We start from the raw sequence: 21,865 nt of genomic DNA, 5'->3' as shown, positions 1-21,865 counted from the left end.
TTTTTTTTTTTTTTTCCTCTTCATTATAGGTTCTATATATGTCTTGCTTCATTGCATACCTCGTACTTTTTTTATTGGATACCAGACATTGTGAGTTTTACCTTGTATGCTGGATTTTTTTTGATTTCTGTAAATTTGCTTTGGGACACAGTTAAGTTTTGTGTAAACAATTTGATCCCTTTTCCAGTCTGATTTGTGGGGACAGGCATCACTCCTGACCTTGGTAAATACTGGTTATGTATGGTTTTTGTAATTTTTTCTGGTGTTTTTCCCTCCCAGTCTTGTGTAGCTTCCTTTTCTGTGTGTGTGCTGATCAGTACTCTGTTGAATACTTGAGTGGGACCCTCTGCTGATCTCCATTGTTCTCTGTATGTACCTCTTTATTCTATAGTAGTCTGTTACGTACTCTCGCTGCCTTATTCTCCACATACTTTCAGCTTTGTCTCTTCATTTCAGAAAATCTACTCAACTTTGCCTGGGTAAATTCCCATGGGCTGGAAACTCCTTCAAGGGAGTAAGGTGAAAGGCTTACCTCATTCAGTTCCTGTTTCTCAGTTCTTTGCTGTCTGATAGCCAATGTCTTGAAAATTGCTGTTCCATATATTTTATTTGCTTTTCAGGTGGTAGGATAAATCTGTCCCTGTTACTCTATTTTTTACAAAAGTAAAATATCCTTGTGTTTTTTAACTGTCTTTCCTGTAGTGTATTACTGGGTGTTCATTTTAAGCAGATTTCACATTTCATTCATATAAACTTTTCACTCTTTCTACTACCTTCCTCCATCTTCCCCAACTCGTTTTGGATAACTCAAGGCCATCAGTGTTGAGAACTTTTCCACTTGAAGTAGCAGTCATTTTTAACCAATTCTTCCACATTGCTGTCATGATTAACGTTAGGTATTTGCAAGCTGATTGGGGTCAGAGATGTGATTTGATGAATGTATTGTGAGTTTTTATGGGAGATAGTTGTACTTTGCTTCCTTATCTATCAACTAGGTATTTGATGAGTTCCAACTATATTCCCAGCATCATGTAGTGTGCTGAGTGCTAAGCAGAAAGTGAGTACAATATTGTTTTTGAACAGTTTATATTCTAACGGGGGAGATAGAACAAGGTCTCATCAAATGTTAAGAGAAATGTTAAACTTTTTTTTTTTAAAGACTCTAGACATTTAGAAATGGGAGACTATTCATTTGATTTGGGTGGTTACGGAGTATTTTACTCTGATATGCTGGGGCTGAACAGGGCTTTTGAAAATGTATACATTTAAAAAATGGAAATAGTCACAAGATGTAATAAAAGAGAAGATACCATTTATGATAGTCAAGCAAATTATACAGGCATACACTTAATGAGAAATCTTCAGAATTTTTATGAGAACTATAAAAACTCCCAAAGGCATAGCATAAACTTGAACAAATGTAAAGATATACTATGTTCTGTGTAGGAAGACTCAATATTCTTAGAGATGTCAGTTTTAAAAAAATAATTTATAAGTTTAATATGATCCTGATGAAAGTACCATCAGATTTTTCCTCCTAAGGCTAGACAGATTATAAAGTTCATTTTCGAAAACAGACAAGCAAGAATAGCTAAGAAAATGCAGAAAGTGAAGAGGGGTAAAGATGACTTGTCTTGCTACGTTATAACATGGTATATGAATTTAAGATTAAAATGATATACTATTGATACAGGAATAGACAGAACAATTGAAGAGACTAGAAAATACACAATAAATCCAATTGCATATGGAAATTTAATGTGTACTAAAGGGAGCATCCTGTAAGTGGAGAAAATACAGAATTGTTAATATGTGGTGTTTGTGTTGAGATAGTAAATTGGGAAGAGGTAAGTTTTAATCCATTTCTCATACTGTATAGCAGGATGTCAGTATAGAAAATAACACTGTACTAAGTACTTGAATAACATATGGGTAAATTATTTTATGATTTGCATAACCACACACTTTTGCATAGCAGAAACACCATAATCAAAGTGAAAAGACAAACGACAAACCAGAAGGATGTTTGCCACTTGTATAATGGACAAAGTGTTAGTCTCTGAAATATCTAAAGAGCTTCAAAAACTGGAGAAGAAAAAGACCAACAGCTTTATGAAAATATCGGCAGGAGATAATGAATAGAATTCATAGAAACAATTACAGATTAATCTTATATGACAGGAAGCTCAACATCACTTATAATAAGAGAGATGTAAATTAAAACAACACAACATATCATTTCTTTCCTATCACATTGGCAAAAGTCCATCAGTTTGACAATGTATTTTGTTGGTAACAGAAAAAGATACTCATATATTGCTATTGGGAATGCAAAATGATGTGCTTCAGAGAGAATTTTGGCAGTACAAGCAAAATTACATACATACACCTTTTGACCCCATAGTCTTATCTCTAGGAATCTATCTTACAGATATATACTGAGAAATATCTGAGAAATATGTTTGCACAAAGCTACTGTGGCACTATTTCTAATAACAAAAGATGAAACAATTTAAAATTTGATCTTAATTTCAACAAAACAGCTATACAAATTGAGACCATAGGGGAAATTTGAACAGTGAACAAGTAGTTGATGGCATTATTTTACACACGATAATACTATTATGGTTATGTTTAAAAAGAGCAATGTTTTAGAAATATTTGATATGTTACCATTCATTACAGTTACTGTTTGTATTAATACTTGAAATGATTCACCTTCAGCCAGTGAGAACCCCTTGAAGTTAACTCCTAAGTCCTTTGCCACATCTTTTAGAAATCATTATTTATGTATTTATGGATGAAATTATATGATTAGAATTTATTTCAAAATAATCCAAAGGACAGGGTAAATGGGGAGGCAGAGATGAAATAAGATTTGCCATGAGTTGATAATTATTTTAATCTGAGTGATTAGGGTTTTGTTATACTTCGCATATGTTTAAAACCTCCTGTGAAAAACGTATGGAGTTTTTTTAAGTAGGCATAAATGAAGAGAGTGCATTTAGAACAAAGGCACTGAGACCAAGGACAATAGGAAATTGGACATGAAGTTCTTACACATTTAATTTCCTGGTGAATATAAAATAGACTTCCTTTATTTGCACTATGTCTTATTTGTAGTGTCTTTTTGTATGTATGTGATGTAGTGCTTAAGGTATACTTTTCTATTAGTATAACTCTAAAGATTAAAATAATTCATGAATTATGCAGTTTATTTGTTTATTGGTGCCCGTTATAGGGCCTTTGAATTACCAGAATAATTGATCTGGAGGAAGTGAATGTTTTCTCACACTTTTTATGGAGTGCCATGTTTTCTTTTAACTTTTGCTTGGACATAGATTTAGATAGATCAGGTGAAAGAGAAAAATTGTTTTAGTTATACTGTATGTGTATTTATTAGAATATAATAATGAATAAACTTTCCTTTAAGATACTTAGTTTCTTTCCCTATCAGCTTTTTAATTTCGTCTCCATTTCTCCTAGTCTGTTTTTATTTATCCCTGTATTCTCTTACCTCTCTAACCCTATCTCCTTTACCACTCTCTCTCTACAGTTTTTAAATATGCTTTTTTACTTTTCAAATTGACCAAATTGTATGTATTTATTGTATACAATGTGATGTTTTGAAGTGCCTATACCTTGTGAAATGATTAAATCTAGCTAACATCTGCATTACCTGGCGTAGTTATTTTTGTGGAGAGAACATGAAACATCCAGCCTTAGCATCTCTCAAGAGTACCACAAATCTTCATTAGCTGTATTCACATGGAGTACAATAGAGCTATTCAACCTATTTCTCCTATCAAAACTAATTTTGTGTTCTTTGACCAGTGCTCCTAAATTTACTCTGCTTCTCTATCTCAATCTTTTTCCCCTTTTCTCATCTTTCATCCTTTTTTCAGTTTCTAACTTTCACTATTTCTTTGAACATTTTTTTCATCTCTTTTCTTTTACATTTTGTGTTTTCCCCTCTCTCCTTTTCTTACCTCTTTCTCCATCCTTCTTTTTCTTCTTTGATTTCTCTGCCCTTTTGTACCTCTCATCTTGCTGTCATCTGCATTTCTCCTTCCCTCTCTCTCCGCTTCATTCTACTCTTGCCCTCTTTATTTCTTATCTCTCTCTCTCTGCCTCAGTTCACTGTCTCCTGCTGTCTAGTCTCCACTCTCTATTTCTAGGTTTGCCCCTGACTGTTTTTTCTTTTTTTTGGCTTTTCCTGTTTCATCTCCCTTCCCAAACATTTCTTCCTAATTCTATGTGCTCTTGTCTTAGGTTTCTTGCTGTTTTATCAGCAAATGTCCTAGTTTACCTCTTTATTTTTTCTTATTTCTCTCTTTTTTTCTTTTTTTCTGTGTTTCTTCCATGTTGCTGTTCTTTTTCCACACTGTCCCTTCTCTATCTATCTCTTTCCCTCTCTCTCTCTCTCATAAACACACCCCCCGCCTTGTTACTCTGTCTCTACACTCAATCTTCCATCTTATTTTTCGTGAAAGAAAATTGAGAATGGAATTTTTCTTTTTTGCAGATTTTAATATTGAGATTGTTCATTTAGTAATTTTTAAACATAATTTTAATAACTTATAAATAAGTTATACAAGATTTCATATGGTTAGAAAAATCTGTCTTCCTCTTAAGTATTTTTGCTTCGGAATCCTCATTATGTCTTAAAAAGATGGATAATGTGGTTTATTTAGTAATATCTAATGGTATTAAGCATGACAAGCAGGTTAACTTGTTTTCTATTCTACCAACAGATTAATATTAAGATTGGAAGTTTGTATCTTTTGCTGGATATTGGAAATTGAATGTAATGGCAACAGAATTTATAAAGAGTTGCTGTGGAGGATGTTTCTATGGTGAAACAGAAAAACACAACTGTGAGTTTTGCTTTGACGTCAGTAACATTTATGTAGCACCTCCTTCATTTGTGGCATTTTGTAATACATAGAATTAGGCATGTTTTCCAACTTCTTGGGGGAGGCAGAAACATAAGGCACACTAAGTAAATATTCCATAACTTCAAGTAGTCTGGAGCATAGGGGAGAGAGAGATTAATTCAACCCAGGGCATATGTAAGATATTACTACAAAGAAGATTGCATTTGCCATGGAAATCTGAATAGGAATTTAGGAAGCCGGTTGGGAAGAAGGAAGAGAAGCTGAAAATTGGACATGGGCATTACAGGTGGATGAAATAGTACAGGCAAAGGCAGGGAGGGAAGAGAAGTGTGTTTGGGAGACAACATATTCTGACCAATGTTTTGATTTAAATAGAGATAATCTTCAGTATTTATATAACATTAAAAGTGCCCTTGAATGAATGAATGACCAATGGGGAAGAGACCCATAACTATGAAGACTCAAATTTATTAAGGACCCCTGGAGAGTTCTTTTTCTATTGCATGACTTCCTTATCTCTTCTCTGGCACTTTTATTTCCTAATCTGTAGCAGAGCTTCATAGTATATTTGAGTATGAGGCTTCTTTTTTACATTAAAACATTTCATAAATTTCTACAGAATAATACTTGTACTTTCAGTCTACAGATAGCATTATATATATATATATAGAATAACTTACCTCCCATCTTAAATCATGTAGCTTAGGAATCACATATGATTCTAAAGAATGAATAAAATGGGTCATAGAAGCTACGACTGGGGTAGCTGCTATTATGAAGTATATCTAGGGTCAGAGTGCATTTTATTTTGTGATTTGGTTGTGATTTTTATAGGCTTGGGAACCTTTAGCTTCCTTGTAGTGTTGCTCTATGTAATTAAGACTGATGTTAACCGGTAGTACTGACAAGAATTGCTTTTGTTGGCAGTAGTTTTAAATGACTAGATTTTTACTCGAAAGCACTGCTGACTACAAAATAAAATTATTTTCCGTCTGTGAATTCTTGTGGGAATAAGACTTGAAAGCAGCTTTTACCATTATGATAAGTTAATGCACTTTAACAATAGTGTATTAATTGCTCAAATACTGTCTGGACAAAATTAATGTAGATTCCATAAGTGTTTGGTAAGAACTAAGAGTAGTTTATATGTCAGGAATTTTTTCTAAAATGGTTAAATAAATATTGAAGTATGCTAGGTTTAGATTATTATATGTAACCTATATTCATATTTGTGACTTTTTTCTTTTCTTTTTTCTTTTATGTGCAGTTTCTGTGGAAAGAGATTTTAAAGCAACAGTCCCACATAGTCAAAATGCTACTATCTCTGTACCTCCATTGACTTCTGTTTCTGTAAAGCCTCAGGTTGGCTGTACTGAGGATTATTTGCTCTCCAAATTACCATCTGATGGCAAAGAAGTACCATTTGTGGTGCCCAAGTTTAAGTTATCTTATATTCAACCCAGGACACAAGAAACTCCTTCACATATGGAAGAACTTGAAGGTAAACAATAAAATAGCAGGATTTAAAAATCGATATGTGACATATAAGTGCTGTTATTTTGCTTTTATATTTTTTTTTGAGATGGAGTCTCGCTCTGTCACTCAGGCTGGAGTGCAGTGGCCGGATCTCAGCTCACAGCAAGCTCCGCCTCCCGGGTTTTACGCCATTCTCCTGCCTCAGCCTCCCGAGTAGCTGGGACTACAGGCGCCCGCCACCTCGCCCGGCTAGTTTTTTGTACTTTTTAGTAGAGATGGGGTTTCACCGTGTTAGCCAGGATGGTCTTGATCACCTGACCTCGTGAGCCGCCCGTCTTGGCCTCCCGAAGTGCTGGGATTACAGGCTTGAGCCACCGTGCCCGGCCGCTTTTATATTTTTAATACAAAATTCATATAAAATTTTTTTATTTTACTTTTTATATTTTGCTCTTTCTGTAGAAGAACTTAATGTGCAGTAGTTTTAAAAGGTCCCGTTTTGAAATCTGATCATAATACAATAATTTGTATGTAGATTTGTCCTTTTTTCAAGAAATAATATATAATTGGCCCTCCATATCTGTGGGGTCCACATCTGTGGATTTAACCAACTGCAGACCAAAAATATTCAGGAAAAAAAAGAATGATTGCGTCTGTACTGAAAATGTGCAGACTTTTTTCTTGTCATTTTTTTCCCTGAATAATACAGTATGACAACTATCTCAACAGCCTTTACATTAGGTATTATAAGTAATTAAGAGATGATTTAAAGCATATGGGAGGATGTGCATAGGTTGTGTGCAAATACTACACCATTTATATAAGGGACTTGAGCATCCATGGATTTTGGTATCCATGGAGGGCTGGAACCAATCCCCCACATATACTGAGGGATGAGTGTAATTAGAATACCTCAGTTATCCGTCACATGTCTAGAATGAAAAAGTAAAGGAGTTATTTTGTATTGGTTAGTAAACATAGAAAACATGTTTCTTATTTATTATTTTCTAATATTTGGTTAATAGTCACTTTTCCTTCCCTTCTTTCTTCACCAGTCTTTACTTCCCAGTCTAAATAGTTACTTGAATAAGATAGATCCATTGGCTGAATGTGGCTGATGTAGAAGCCAAATTATTAGAGAGAAGATGAAACAACATGTAGCTCTTGTCTTGTTTTTTTAAAAACAATTTGTGTTAGTCCATTGAAATACCGTAAGTCACAATGGCTTTTTTACCCTCAAAATTTTATTAGAAAAATTTCAAACATATAGGAAAAAAAAAAAAAAACTTATTAGTGAATACCTGTATGTCCACCACATAAATTCTGCCATTAACGTTACCTACTATACTTGCTTTATCAAATATCTGTCTACCTATCCATTCTTCTATCCATTAGTAATCCACTTTTTGGAGAGGAATGAATTTCAGAGTAAATTGAAGACACCAATATATTTCCTTGCAAACGCTTAAACATATATATCATTTACTGGGTCCAGTGATCTCTTTACAGTTTTCTTCTTTTGGCATAAATTTTACACACAACAAGCTGCCCAAGTGAATGTCTGTAGAATTTTGTGTGTATTTGTTGAATTTTAAGTGTATATTTGTTGAATATTGACGAAAGTATCTGTCAGTGTAATCCAAATCTCTTTCAAGATCTACAATATTTGTCCAAATATTTTTTGTCTTATCTTCTCTCTTTTCTTCTTCTGGGATTCCAATTATACCTATGTTGAACCTTTTGATATTGTTCTATGGGTCCCTGAGACTTTTTTTTTTCAAGTATCTTTTTTTCTCTGTTCTTTAGATTCAGTAATACTGATCTTTTTTTCAAGTGCACTGTCTCTTCTGTTATCTTTAATCTGCTGTTAAGCCTATTCATGAATTTTTTATTTTAGACATTGCAATTTTTAGTTCTAGAGTTTACATTTGGTTCTTTGTTATAGTTTTCCTCTACTGCAATTTCTTATTTTTACATTATTGCAAACCTATTTTCTTTTATGTTTTTAAGCTTTAAAATCTTTATCTGCTAATTTCAGCATCTTGGTCATCTAGGTTTGGATTCTGTGGATTGTCCTTTTTCTTGAAAATAGATCACATTTTCCTGTTTCTTTGTATATGGAATAATTTGGGGTTGTATTCTTGATATCAATATCAAAAATATTGAATGTTATGTTGTGGAGACTCTAGATTCAGTTATATTCCTCTGAAAAGGTTCCTTCTTTCCTCCCTTTCTCCCTTCCTCCCTTCTTCTCTTCTTTCATCCCTCCCTACCTCCTTCCCTTTCTCCTTTCCCTCCTGATATAGTTTGGATGTTTGGCCCCACCAAATTCATGTGATTCCCAGTGTTGGAGGTGGTGCCTGTTGGGAGGTGTTTGGATCATGGGGGCAGATCCCTCATGAATGGTGTAGCACCATCCCCTTGGTGGTAAGTGAGTTCTAGCTCTGAGTTCATGTGAGATCTGGTTGTTTAAAAGAGCCTGGCACCTCCACTGCCCATCTCTTGCTCCTGCTGTTGCCATGTGATGTGCCTATTCTCTTTCTGCCTTCTGCCATGATTGTAAGCTTTCTGAGGCCCTGATTAGAAGCAGATGCTTGCACCATGCTTCCTGTAAACCCTGCAAAGCAGCGAGCAAAGGAAACCTCTTTTCTTTATAAATTACCCAGCCTCAGATATTCCTTTATAGTGACACAAACAGACTAACACACCTTCCTTCCCTTCCTTCCTTTCTTTCTTCCTCCCTTCTACCAGACAAGTAAACTGATTGGACTTAAACTACAAATCTTGTCTTGGGTGGCAGCTCTTGGGTGGTAGTTCAGAGATGAGACAGATATTTGAAAAGGCTTTATTTACAGAATTTTGGAATCTCTCCTTTCCAGGATTCCCATCTTACTTTCCTACAGCTCTGATTTCCTTGAACTCTACTTTGTGCCATTACCTTTTTCCCCAGAGTCATCTCCTGTCCAGATTTGTATTATTTTCTTTACTCTTCATTGCTTTCAGGGTTTTTATTTTCTTGCTTTGTTTTAGTTTCGATCTAGAGTTTATTGTTACCTACAAGAGAGTTGGGTCTGGTTGGAGTGATTTTTTAATTTAAATTAGACTTTAAATTAAAATTTGTTTTTTTTGAGACAGAGTCTCACTGTGTTGCAGGCTGGAGTGCAGTGGCATGGTCTTGGCTTACTGCAACCTCCACCTCCTGTGTTCAAACAATTCTCATGCCTCAGCCTCCTGAGTAACTAGGGCTACAGGTGCACGCCACCACACCCAGCTAATTTTTGTATTTATAGAGATGGGGTTTCATCATGTTGAGCAGGCTGGTCTCGAACTCATATTCTCAAGCATTCCACCCACCTTGGCCTCTCAAATTGCTGGGATTACAGATGTGAGCCACCATGCCTGGACCAGTTTTAATTTTTTAAAGAAGAGAAAAGATGAACCCAGTGCCTGGCCTATCATCTTACTTTGTGCATATCAATAGTGTTTCTCAAAAATAATTTTAAAAAGTTCTGGCTTACAGAATACGTAATCAATTGATCTTTCTCTTTTTTTCATACTTGTTAACAACTTTGGGATTAAACCACACAGTCTTATAAGTTGTTTTATCCACATAATATATTGTGAACGTTTCATATTTGTTGCTTTTTGATGAATACATAGTATTTCTTCATATGGATATACGATAATTTGTTTAATGAATTTTCTACTATTAAATAATTTTGAGTTTTTACTGTATTATTTTCATAATCAGAAAAAAGATAAGAAATATCCACCTGGCAGTATGTGATGGTTTTTCTTATGTTCTTGACATTGTGCTCACTAGAAAACATTGCTTTTTGAGTTGAATGAGGAAGAAATTGGTTAACTCCTAAATTATAGGTCCACTGAAGTGGTAAAACCATCTGATTTTTATATATTAGAGAGAAAATTACTTTTATTAGAGTCAAGAAAGTAAGGTGGTACCTAATTATAGAAGTTAAATATGTTTATGTATGTATGCATATGTGAATGATAGGTTGAGAAAAGAGAAGATTTTGAGTGAATAGGGCAGACTGCTATCAATAATGATTAAAATTGTGTTGCAAGCACAGTCATGAATCATTTAACAATGGGGATATGTTCTGAGAAATGTTGTTAAGCTATCTTATAATTGCATGGACAATGTAGAGGCACTTACACAAACCTAGATGGTGTAGCCTACTAAACACTTAGGCAATATGGATACCTTATTTCTCCTAGGCTACAAACCTATACAGTATGGTACTATGCTGTATACTATACTGAATACAGTATTCAGTACAGTAAAAATATGGTATAAAAGATAAAAGATGATACACCATGTATTAGTCTGTTTTCACGCTGCTGATGAGTAACATACCTGAGACTGGGTAATTTATGATGAAAAAGAGGTTTAATGGACTCACAGTTCCATGTGGCTGGGAAGGCCTGACAATCAAGGCAGAAGGTGAAAGGCATGTCTTACATGGCAGCAGGTAAGAGAGAATGAGAGCCAAGCGAAAGGGGAAACCCCTTATAAAACCATCAGATCTGAGACTTATTCACTACCACGAGAACAGTATGGAAGAAACCACCCCTATGATTCAATTGTCTCCTACCAGGTGTCTCCCACAACATGTGGGAATTAGGGGAGCTACTATTCAAGATGAGATTTGGATGGGGACACAGCCAAACCATATCACTCTGCCCCTGGCCCCTCCCAAGTCTCATGTCCTCACATTTCAAAACAATTATGCCTTCCCAACAGTCCTCCAAAGTCTTAACTCATTTCAGCATTAACTCAAAAGTCCACAGTTCAAAGTCTCATCTGAGACAAAGCAAGTCCCTTCCGCTTATGAGCCTGCAAAATCAAAAGTTAATTACTTCCCAGATACAATAGTAGTATAGACACTGGATAAATACACCCCTTCCAAATGGGAGAAATTGGCTGAAATGAAGGGCTAAGGGCCCCATGTAAGTCCACAATCCAGCAGGGCAGTCAAATCTTAAAGCTCCAGAATGATCACTTTTGACTCCATGTCTCACATCCAGGTCATGCTAATGCAAGAGGTGGGTTCCCATAGTCTTGGGCAACTACACCCCTGTGGCTTGGCAAGGTGCAGCCTCCCTCCCAACTGCTTTCACGGGCCGCCATTGAATGTCTGTGGCTTTTCCAGGTGTACAATGCAAGCCATTGGTGGATCTACTATTCTGGGGTCTGAAGGACAGTGGTCCTCTTCTTACAGCTCTACTAGGCAGTGCGCCAGTGGGGACTCTATGTGGGGGCTTCAACTCCACATTTCCTTTCCATACTGCCCTAGCAGAGGTTCTCCATGAGGGCCCTACCCCTGCAGCAAACGTCTGCCTGGCATCCAGGCATTTCCTTACATCCTCTAGGCGGAGGTTCCCAAACCTTAATTCTTGACTTCTATGCACCTGCAGGCTCAACCACGTGGAAGCTGCCAAGGCTTGGGGCTTCCACCCTCTGAAGCCATGGCCCGAGCTGTACCTCAGCTCCTTTAGCCATTGCTAGAGCAACTGGGATGCAAGGCACCAAGTCCCTAGGCTGCACACAGCAGGGGGGCCCTGGCCCTGGCCCATGAAACCACTTTTTCCTCCTGGGCCTCTGGGTCTGTGATGGGAGGGGTTGCTGCAAAGGTCTCTGACATAGCCTAAAGACATTTTCCCCATTGTCTTGATGATTAACATTTGGCTCATTGTCACCTATGCAAATTTCTGCAGGTGGCTTGAATTTCTCCTCAGAAAAATGTGTTTTTTTCTATTGCGTTGACAGTCTGCACATTATTCGAACTTTTTTGCTCTCTTTTAAAACTGAATGCTTTTAACAGAAGCCAAGTCACCTCTTGAATGCTGTGCTACTTAGAAGTTTCTTCCACCAGATACCCTAAATCATCTCCCTCAAGTTCAAAGTTTCGCAAATCTCTACAGCAGGGGCAAAATGCCACCAGTATCTTTGCTGAAACATAGCAAGAGCCACTTTTTCTCTAGTTCCCAACAAGTTCCTCATCTCCATCTGAGACCACCTTGGCCTGAATTTCATTGTCTATGTCATTATCAGCATTTTGGTCAAAGCCATTCAACAAGTCTCTATGCAGTTCCTAACTTTCCCACATCTTCGTGTCTTCTTCTGAGCCCTCCAAACTGTTCCAACCTCTGCCTGTTACTCAATTCCAAAGTTGCTTCCACATTTTTGGGTATCTTTACAGCAGCACCCCACTCCTGGTACCAATTTACTGTATTAGTCCATTTTCATGCTGCTGATAAAGACATACCCAAGATTAGGTAATTTATAAAGAAAAAGGGGTTTAATGAACTCACAGTTCCACGTCGCTGGGGAGGCCTCACAATCATGGTGGAAGGAGAAAGACACATCTTACATGGTAGCAGGCAAGAGAGAATGAGAGCCAAGCAAAGGGGGAAACCCCTTAAAAAAATAAAACTGTCAGATCTCTTGAGACTTATTCACTACCACAAGTACAGTATGGGGGAACTGTCCCCATGATTCAGTTATCTCCCACCAGGTCTCTCCCACAACACCTGAGAATTATAGGAGCTCAATTAAAGATAAGATTTGGATGGGGACACAGCCAAGCCATATCACACCTTATAGGGCATTTACCATGAATGGAGCTTGCAGGGCTGTAAGTCATTTTGGGTGAGTCAGTGTGTGAGTAATGAGTGAATGTGAATACTAGAACATTACTGTATACTACTGTGGATTTTATAAATGCTGTATACTTAGGATATACTAAGTTTATTAAATATGTTTTTATTTCTTCAATAATAAATCACCCTTAGCTTACTGTAACTTTTTTACTTTATGAACTTTTTTTGTTTTGTTTTGTTTTGAGACAGGAGTCTCACTCTGTAATCAGGCTGGAGTGCAGTGGCACGATCCTGGCTCACTGCAACCTCTGCCTCCGAGGTTCAAGCGATTCTCCTGCCTCAACCTCCCAAGTAGCTGGGACTACAGGCATGGGCCACCATGCACAGCTAATTTGTATTTTTACTGGAGACGGGATTTCACCATGTTGGCCAGGATGGTCTCGATCTCTTAACCTCATGATCTGCCCACCTCGGCCTCCTAAAGTGCTGGGATTACAGGCGTAAGCCACTGTGCCCAGCCTAAACTTTTAAATATTTTGAAACTTTTGACTTTTTTGTAATAACACTTGGCTTAAATACAAACACAGTGTGCAGCTATACAAAAATATTTATATCCTTACTCTATAAGCATTTTTCTATTAAAAACTTTTTTTTTACTTCTTAAACGTTTTTGTTAAAAACATAGACACAAACATCCACATTAGCCTAGGCCTACACATCTTGATGACAATCATTGCCATGTCACTAGACCATAGGAACTTTTCAGCTTCATTATAATCTTATGGAACCACTGTCGTATATGTGGTCCATAGTTGATCACAGTGTTGTTATATGGAGAATTACTGTAATTTAAACCTTTGAAGATATTACCTTTATGTCTACGTATTATTCCCAACATGATTATTAACCTTGAAAGGAATTTGACCTATGTTTTATCCTTTTTAAATTATGAAATACTATACACATAGAAAAATGCACAAAACAGAAACATATAGCTCAGTGATTTATTACAAAGCAGAAGACCCATATAGGTACAACCTAGGTAAAGAAATAGAGTAGCACTAGTAACCCCAAAGCTTCTCTCCATTTTTTTGCCTTTCAGTCACCCTAGAGTGTTCAGTGTCACAACTGTTACAATCATGACTCTCTTGCCTTTCTTCTTACCACCTAAGCTCATATCCCTGAATATTGTAGTTTAATTTTTTCTGTTTTCTGAACTTTATATAAAATAAACAATTTATTCAGTCTGTATTCTTTTGTTTATGGTTTTCTCATTCAACATTGTTTTTGAGATTCATTCAAGTAATTGTCAGTAGTTTTAGTTTGTTTTTATATCTGTACAGTAAGTGTATATTATAATTTGTTCTGTATTCTAAATGGCATAGTGTACAGTAGTGTTTCTGTGTAGCATACTATAAGGTATTTTTATGTAGTAAGTATATACTATATCCATTTTACTGTTGATGGGATTTTGAGTTTTCCGATTTTTTGGCTATTATGGGTAATCATACTTATGAACATTCTTATACCTATCTCTTGGTGCACATGTACAAGCATTTCAGTTGTGTATATGTTCAGAATGGCTTGTTGGGTCATAGACTATCAATATCTTCAGCTTTAGAAGAAATTGTCAAACTCTTTTTCCATAGTGATTATATCAATTTACATTTCCACTAGCAGAGTATGATTGTTTACATTCCTCTACTTTCTTGTCAACACGTGCTATTGTCAGTCTTTTTACTTTTAACCATTCTGGTGAGTGTGTAGTGGTATTTCCTTGGGTTTTCAGCTTATTTTTTCCTCATGACTAATGAGATTGATAGTCTGTCTTCTGAAGTGCCTATTAATGTCTTAAGCCAATTTATATATAGTCTCTTCTCTCTTTTTCTTAAATTGATTTGTAGGCGTTCCTCATGTATTCTGGATATGAGCCCTTTATGACCATACCACCCTGAATGCTCCTGATCTCATCTGATCTCCGAAGCTAAGCAGGGTCGGGCCTGGTTAGTACTTGGATGGATATGAGCCCTTTGCCAGTTATGCTTGTTGCATATATCGTCTTGCACTCTGTGGGTTACCTTAAATAGTCTTTGACAAATGGGAATTTTAAATTTTAATGCAGTTCAGTTTATTAAAATATGTTTATGATTAGGCTGGGCGTGGTGGTTCATGCCTGTAATCCCAGCACTTTGGGAAGCTGAGGCAGTGGATGACTTGAACCTGGGAGTTCAAGACCAGCCTGGCCAACATGGTGAAACCCCACCTCTACTAAAAATACAAAAAATTAGGCAGTGTGGTGGTGGGTGCCTGTAATCCCAGCTACTTGGGAGGCTGAGGCAGGAGAATAGCTTTAACCCAGAAGGTAGAGGTTACAGTGAGCCAAGATTGTGCCACTGTATTCCAGCCTGGGCAACAGAGTGAGAATCAACTTCAATAAATAAATAAATGAAATTATGTATATGATTGATGCTCTTTATGTTCCATTTAAGAAGTACTTCCCTGTCCTAAGGTCATGATAACTTTCTTATAAGTTAACCTGCATATAGAAGCTTTATTGGTTTGCCTGTAATATTTAATTTAGATCTACAGTCCCCATGGAACTAATTTTTTGTTTATATTTTGAATATGTTTAGTTGAATGCAGGCTTATTTTTTCCCTATTGATATCCAGTCGTCTTATCACCTTTTAGTGAAAAGATCATTCTTTCTTGTGCTGTGCCACCTTAATGATAAATTAAGTGTTCATGAAATGGGTATCTGTTTCTGGGCCTTCTCTTCTTTGCCATTGATCTCTTTTTCTATCACTTACCAATATTATATTCCTAATTCCCAGTAGAGCAAATCTTTCAGTCTTGTTTTTCTTCTTAAAGATTTAGTTTTTGGTTATTCTTGGTCTTTAGTGTCTCCATATAAATATTTTTAATTTTTATTTTTGCTATTTGATTTCCAACTTAATTGCATTGTAGTAAGAAAATGTACTTTGTATGATTTCAATCCTTCCAAATTTGAGAGTTTCTTAGTGTATCTCGGCATGTGATCAATTTTAATAAATGTTCTACGTCTTCTTGAAAAGGATATATCCCCCCCACCCGATCTTGTAATTTAAAAGATGTTCTATATGCAAGTAGAAAAATAAGAGGAAACTCAGATCACAAAATACAGAATTGTCTATGGGGCAAAGAAAAATGCCAGAAATATACCAAACTGTCTTAAGTGCAGGCTTCGTGGCTGATCGTTGGCATAATACTTCACACAGAACTTCCTAAATATGTGCTGATATTTTTAGCTATCAAAGGCATGTGATTTAGTATTACTTGAGACAAAATATTTTTTCTTTTGCCCTGGGTGTACCAGCTGTTGGCTAATAACTCCAAGAAAAGGATGTTATAAACTTTTAGAAACATTTGCTTTCAGCATCTGCCAGAGCATCTTTTGGAGATCGAAAGGTAGAACTTTCCAGTGCATCCCAGCACGGACCCAGCTATGATGTGTATAACCCATTCTATATGTATCAGCACATTTCACCTGATTTGAGTCGACGCTTTCCTCCCCGTTCAGAAGTGACGAGACTGTATGGATCGGGTATGAAAATTTTTTCTGCTTTTCCTCTTTGTGTTTCTCTTTAAGAAATTTAGAAATCAAATCTAAGATCTGGGAATAAATGGTTCTTACTATTAAAAGCAATTTAAAAATAAGAAAAAAGCAAGCTTCATAAATGTGATAAACATTATGACATTTCTGTAGTATTATATCTAATATGAAAATTGAAAGGTTAATGAGTTACATCTGTTGGTAGTTCTACATTCCATTTAATTTTCCTTTTTTTGAAAGAAGCTTTGGTTCAAGAGCTCTTTTGTACAACATGGAGGCTATAGTTAATTATGATATATTCTTGAAAAGTGCTAAGAGAGTGGATATTAGGTTTTCTCAAAACACTTTTTGTTATCACTCAAAAGTGATAACTGTGAGGTAATACATTTGTAAATTAGCTAGACTTAATCATTCTGCAATGTATATATACTTTAAAACATTATGTTGTTCATGATAAATACATACAACAAAAGAGAAGGGAGTTAGCTGCATACCAGGTACAAGGGAAGAAAACATGAAAAAGCAAGTTTAGTTTTCAGATTATTTTGTCTTTTTGTTGTTGTTGTTTTGAGACAGAGTCTCGCTTTGTTGCCCAGGCTGGAGCACAGTGGTGCAATCTTAGCTCACTGCAGCATCAACCTCCCAGGCTCAAGTGATTCTCATACCTCAGCTCCTCATCACCCCTGCCCCCCACCCCAGAAGCTGGGACTACAGGCACGTGCCACAACACCTGATTAATTTTTTTTGTATTTTTTGTAGAGACGGGGTTTTGCCATGTAGCTGAGGTTGGGCTTGAACTCCTGGGCTGAAGCAATCCTCCTGCCTTGGCCTCCCAAATTGCTGGGATTACAGGCATGAACCACTGCACCAGCCCAGATTATTTTGTGTGCATTTCACTTGTCATCTGTATATTCATAAACTCTGTAACAGCTATTTGTACATAGATATTTGTACTAAATACGGTAATATTTTTTCATTTTCTGTATTCAGTGAAAATGATGAATTTAGAAACTCATAGTGTGATGGGAAATATAAACAAAGAAACTGCTTAAGTGATTATAGAGCTTTTGTAGTTTCATATTTGAGACTGTGTGAATTAGAGTCTACCACGTTCATCTGTGAGTCACAAAATTCTCAATTTTTCAGGGGATATATCTATATCTATATCTATATATCTCAACCACTGAATTTAGGATGAGGTACTGAAAATAAAGAAGAAATACTTATTTAAGGGCCTGCCTTGCATTCACTACTGTGCTTGAATATATAATTGGCATACAAAGTTCCTTTCTTCACAGATCTTACAGTGTAGGAGGGAAACTAAAAATACAGACTAGAAATATAGGAGCACATGGGATTGAGTATTGATTTTTAAAAGTAATACGTGCTTATTAATAATAAATAATTGCATTACACTTAATACAGAGTATTTACTCTTAGATTATTTTTATTGGATCAAGGAATGGGGAATGTAAAGAAAAAAGTGAATTTTCCCTGTTTGATATTTGATGTGGATATGAAAATGTGTTGTTTGATTTATGTTGATTTCTGTTTCGAACAAAAATAAAATAATTGAAAAAAATTTTTAAGTTAAAAAATATTTTATTAGAAGGCTTTATCTCTTCTGTAGATTTACACATAATATTCATGATGTATTGCTACAGAGATTTAGTTCATGGTAATTAAGTAGAATTCCAGTGTTTCTTAAAAATATATACTTTTCTCATATCCCTTTGTAGTTTGTGATTTAAGGACCAACAAACTTCCCGGTTCCCCTGGGCTAAGCAAATCTATGTTTGATCTTACAAGCTCATCTCAGCGATTCATCCAGGTGAATTAGCTACATAAATTTAATTATATGTGATAATTTCCTTTCAAATAAAAAATTCAGAAATGTGTGAATTACATTAGGAATATGTTGTATATTTTTTGTAGATGTATCTGTTCTGATATCTGAAGAATAAATAATTGATATTTCCCATGTGCATTATTTTAGAAAGCTGTTGTTATTTGATTGCTAAAAGGCAGTAGTTTTTCTTTTTTCAATAAATTTTATATCTCAGTTGGTATGCTCTCAGGGAACCTTGAAACAGTTGGTATTTAAAATGGTATAATTAAAAGTGCTTATTAATTTAGCTTTTCTTACCAAATATAACCAGCTAGTTATTAAAAATTATATTTCTTTTGAGATGTAGGACTTTATTCACTAATATTAACACTGCATCCTCTTGGTTTTGAAAAGGAATTAAGAATTATTTTGGTGTTTTAAAAAATGTTTCTTTTTTATTACAAGTAAGCTGTAATTATTTAAATTAGGAAATAGAAGTAAGCAAAGTAGAAAGACAAATTCCTGTATTTCCTATAACTCAGAGTAAGTGCAATGTGAAAATATTGTTGTATGTACTCATGGTCTTGTTTCCATGTGAATGCATATACATATATTTTATAAAATGGAAATATGTTCTAGATAATCCTTAATCCTCAACTGAGTTAACTTTTTATAGATTTAAATTTTTATAGCAACAGTTGTTTAACATGCATCAGAATTGTTTGGAGAGCTTGTTAAAACACAGGATGACAGGCTTCATCCCCAGAGTTCTTAATTCAGTAGCTCTGCAGTAGGACCTGAGTTTGTATTCCTACCAAGTTCCAAATGATACTGATGCTGCAGGTTCAGATTGACTATGCTTTGATAATTGCAGCTTTACAAGTTTTTCCATAGCAGGCTATTTCTAAATAAATTCTCATTTTCATTAATACCCTCAGGTATGAAACCTAAGCAGTAACATCTTTCTCCTTATTACAAAACCAAATCAAAAACAGCAAAGGCTTTCCAGTATATTATCTTGTAAGATGTTTAAGATATTCCTAACAAATGCCAAAACCTTTTTTTCTTTTTCACTACCTGTAAGTGGGAAATTCTGACCTGTAACACTGTCAAAATAGCGTGCAGTTTGTTATGAGGATGGATATTGAGGCATATGTATCAGAATCCTTAAGGTTTCATGTGCAATTTCTGACTAAAGAATAATTTTATTTATAGAGACATGATTCATTGTCCAGTGTACCCAGTAGTTCTTCTTCAAGGAAAAATTCTCAGGGGAGTAACAGAAGCCTGGGTAAGGAATAAAGTATCCTATTTTTATACTCTTAAGATAATTATTTCTAGTAACTTGAAATTGTATATAAGGTGAAAAACTCTAGATGATTATATCTACTATGTTGATATAATAAATTAAGTCTAAATAAAACTATGTTGGTAGTGTTATCAGCATATGGATACTCAGGTCACATGGTACATTTCTCAGTGTTCAGGTACAAGTGTGGCTTTTTAAAAAGTGAAGCAGCTGAGTATCTTTTGTTTGTATTAAAGTGTGCTGGTGAAGGAGCCTCCAGAAGAATACAGTATTAAGTCCATATATATATTATTTGGAAAGATTTCTCTTAGTTTTAATGTAAATCCCTTACTGCAATTGGGTTAAGTTTTTAAACCCATGAGACCTTTTTATAGTATATATCTTCCCTCTAGTGCACCAATGAAAACATTAAAGTGTGATTTTTGTCTTCTTAGATTGTGAACTTTAAAAAATAATTGTAGCATTTAAAAATTGTGCTCTTAAAATTGGATTGTATCAAAGCTTAATTGGGTTAGAAGGATTGCATGGCATTTGAAACATCTTTGTCCTTTTATAATTCAGATACAATTACTCTATCAGGAGATGAAAGGGACTTTGGGAGACTGAATGTGAAATTGTTTTATAATTCTTCAGTAGAACAGATCTGGATCACAGTTTTACAGGTAAATTAGTATAGTTAATACCAGCTTTTATTACAAAATTGAATATTTAGACATTGTAAACATTTACTGTTGCCCTTTTCTGGGGAATGGGCCAGTGACACCTTTGAAATTTGGAATTCTTTAATATTTTTACAGAAAATAGTATTTAATAAAGCATCTAAGAAAAAAAAATCTGTAGTATGATGGAAGTTTGTGTGCTTTTAAGCTCAAGAGGGAAATTGACATGACATCTAGAATATTATATGTCAAAATTTGCTTAATGTGGATGCAACATGAGGTCTCAGTAGACAAGTTTATTTTTATAGTTTTTATCTAAAGTCAGTACCTCAAGAAATACATCAAATGTTTGTATTGTTGGATCCTCTGTAAAATTCAAACTGTATTTTTAATTTTTTTAGTGCAGAGATTTAAGTTGGCCCTCTAGTTATGGAGACACTCCTACTGTTTCTATAAAAGGAATACTTACATTGCCCAAACCAGTGCATTTCAAATCTTCAGCCAAGGAAGGTTCCAACGTAAGTGGCTGTTTGTGTTTGAATTTCTTTTCTGTTTTTCTTATGTCACTTTTACCCATGTAAACAAATCAGAATAAGAAAGTCTTTTATCTCAGGGAAACTACAACTATGTATTGTTGCTTTTTCAAGACAACTTTGAGTGTCTAAAATATTTGATATTTCATTGTCTAGTATTAAGATGCATTTAAAAAGAACATCTTATTCACTAGAATATACAGAAGATGAATAATATCTAAGAAACCTATTTACTTTTCTTGTGTGAAATGAAATAAATCTTGGCTTCTGTTTCCCCCAACCCACTTTGGCCTTGAAAAATAATTTCATGATTGCAATGAATTTTCTTTTAAATACTTCCAATTAGTATAACAGAAGGACTTACGATCCTGAGTTTGGTTTTGTAGATTCTAGATTTTACATTAATTTAAATACATGTTCATTTCTGTCATTTGTTATAGGTTAAAAGACTGTTGTTTTTCTATGCAAATGAAAATATATCTTCTAAAAGACATCATTTTAAAATAATATTCAAATGACTAATAAACATATAAAAAGTTTCTTCTCACTATTAATCATAGAAATACAAATTTAAGTTGCATATTGCTTTCTGTTTCTTCTTTCTTTCTTTCTTTCCTTTCTTCTTAGAATTAGGAAAAATTTTACAGGTATTCTAGAACATACAACTTCTTAGAAATTATCTTGACACTACATGTCAAAACCTTAAAATATTTACACTTTTAAACAGTAATTCTGCTTTGAAACTGGAAATTATTTTTGTGGAAATAATCTAAAATACAAACAAAAATATATAAAATATTCTTGGAAGTTTTGTTTGAAGAAAAATTGAAAAAAGTCCAAACATCATACAGAGGAATGGTTGAAAAACCTAATGGTGTACTTATGTGCATTGGTTTCCTAGGGCTACCATAACACAGTACTGTATCACAAACTGGGTGACTTACAGCAACA

General features: G+C 35.0%; 1 protein-coding gene across 2 annotated transcripts in view; it reads left to right on the top strand.

The window, feature by feature from the left end:
* Window positions 1–21,865, top strand: part of TC2N (tandem C2 domains, nuclear) — an 87,133-nt gene that overhangs the window by 50,947 nt on the left and 14,321 nt on the right. For both annotated transcript variants that reach the window (XM_073011270.1, XM_007987617.3), the window contains exons 2-8: window positions 4,755–4,877; window positions 6,166–6,399; window positions 16,409–16,576; window positions 18,325–18,416; window positions 19,629–19,704; window positions 20,284–20,384; window positions 20,783–20,899. In XM_073011270.1, the coding sequence (XP_072867371.1) occupies window positions 4,811–4,877; window positions 6,166–6,399; window positions 16,409–16,576; window positions 18,325–18,416; window positions 19,629–19,704; window positions 20,284–20,384; window positions 20,783–20,899 (855 nt within the window). In that variant the 5' untranslated portion in view covers window positions 4,755–4,810. The remainder of the gene's footprint in view (window positions 1–4,754; window positions 4,878–6,165; window positions 6,400–16,408; window positions 16,577–18,324; window positions 18,417–19,628; window positions 19,705–20,283; window positions 20,385–20,782; window positions 20,900–21,865) is intronic.

Source organism: Chlorocebus sabaeus, chromosome 24 (assembly GCF_047675955.1).
Source record: "Chlorocebus sabaeus isolate Y175 chromosome 24, mChlSab1.0.hap1, whole genome shotgun sequence".
NCBI lineage: Eukaryota > Metazoa > Chordata > Mammalia > Primates > Cercopithecidae > Chlorocebus > Chlorocebus sabaeus.
The sequence above is the reverse complement of the archived record's forward strand: the minus strand, read 5'-3'. Positions and strand labels throughout refer to the sequence as shown.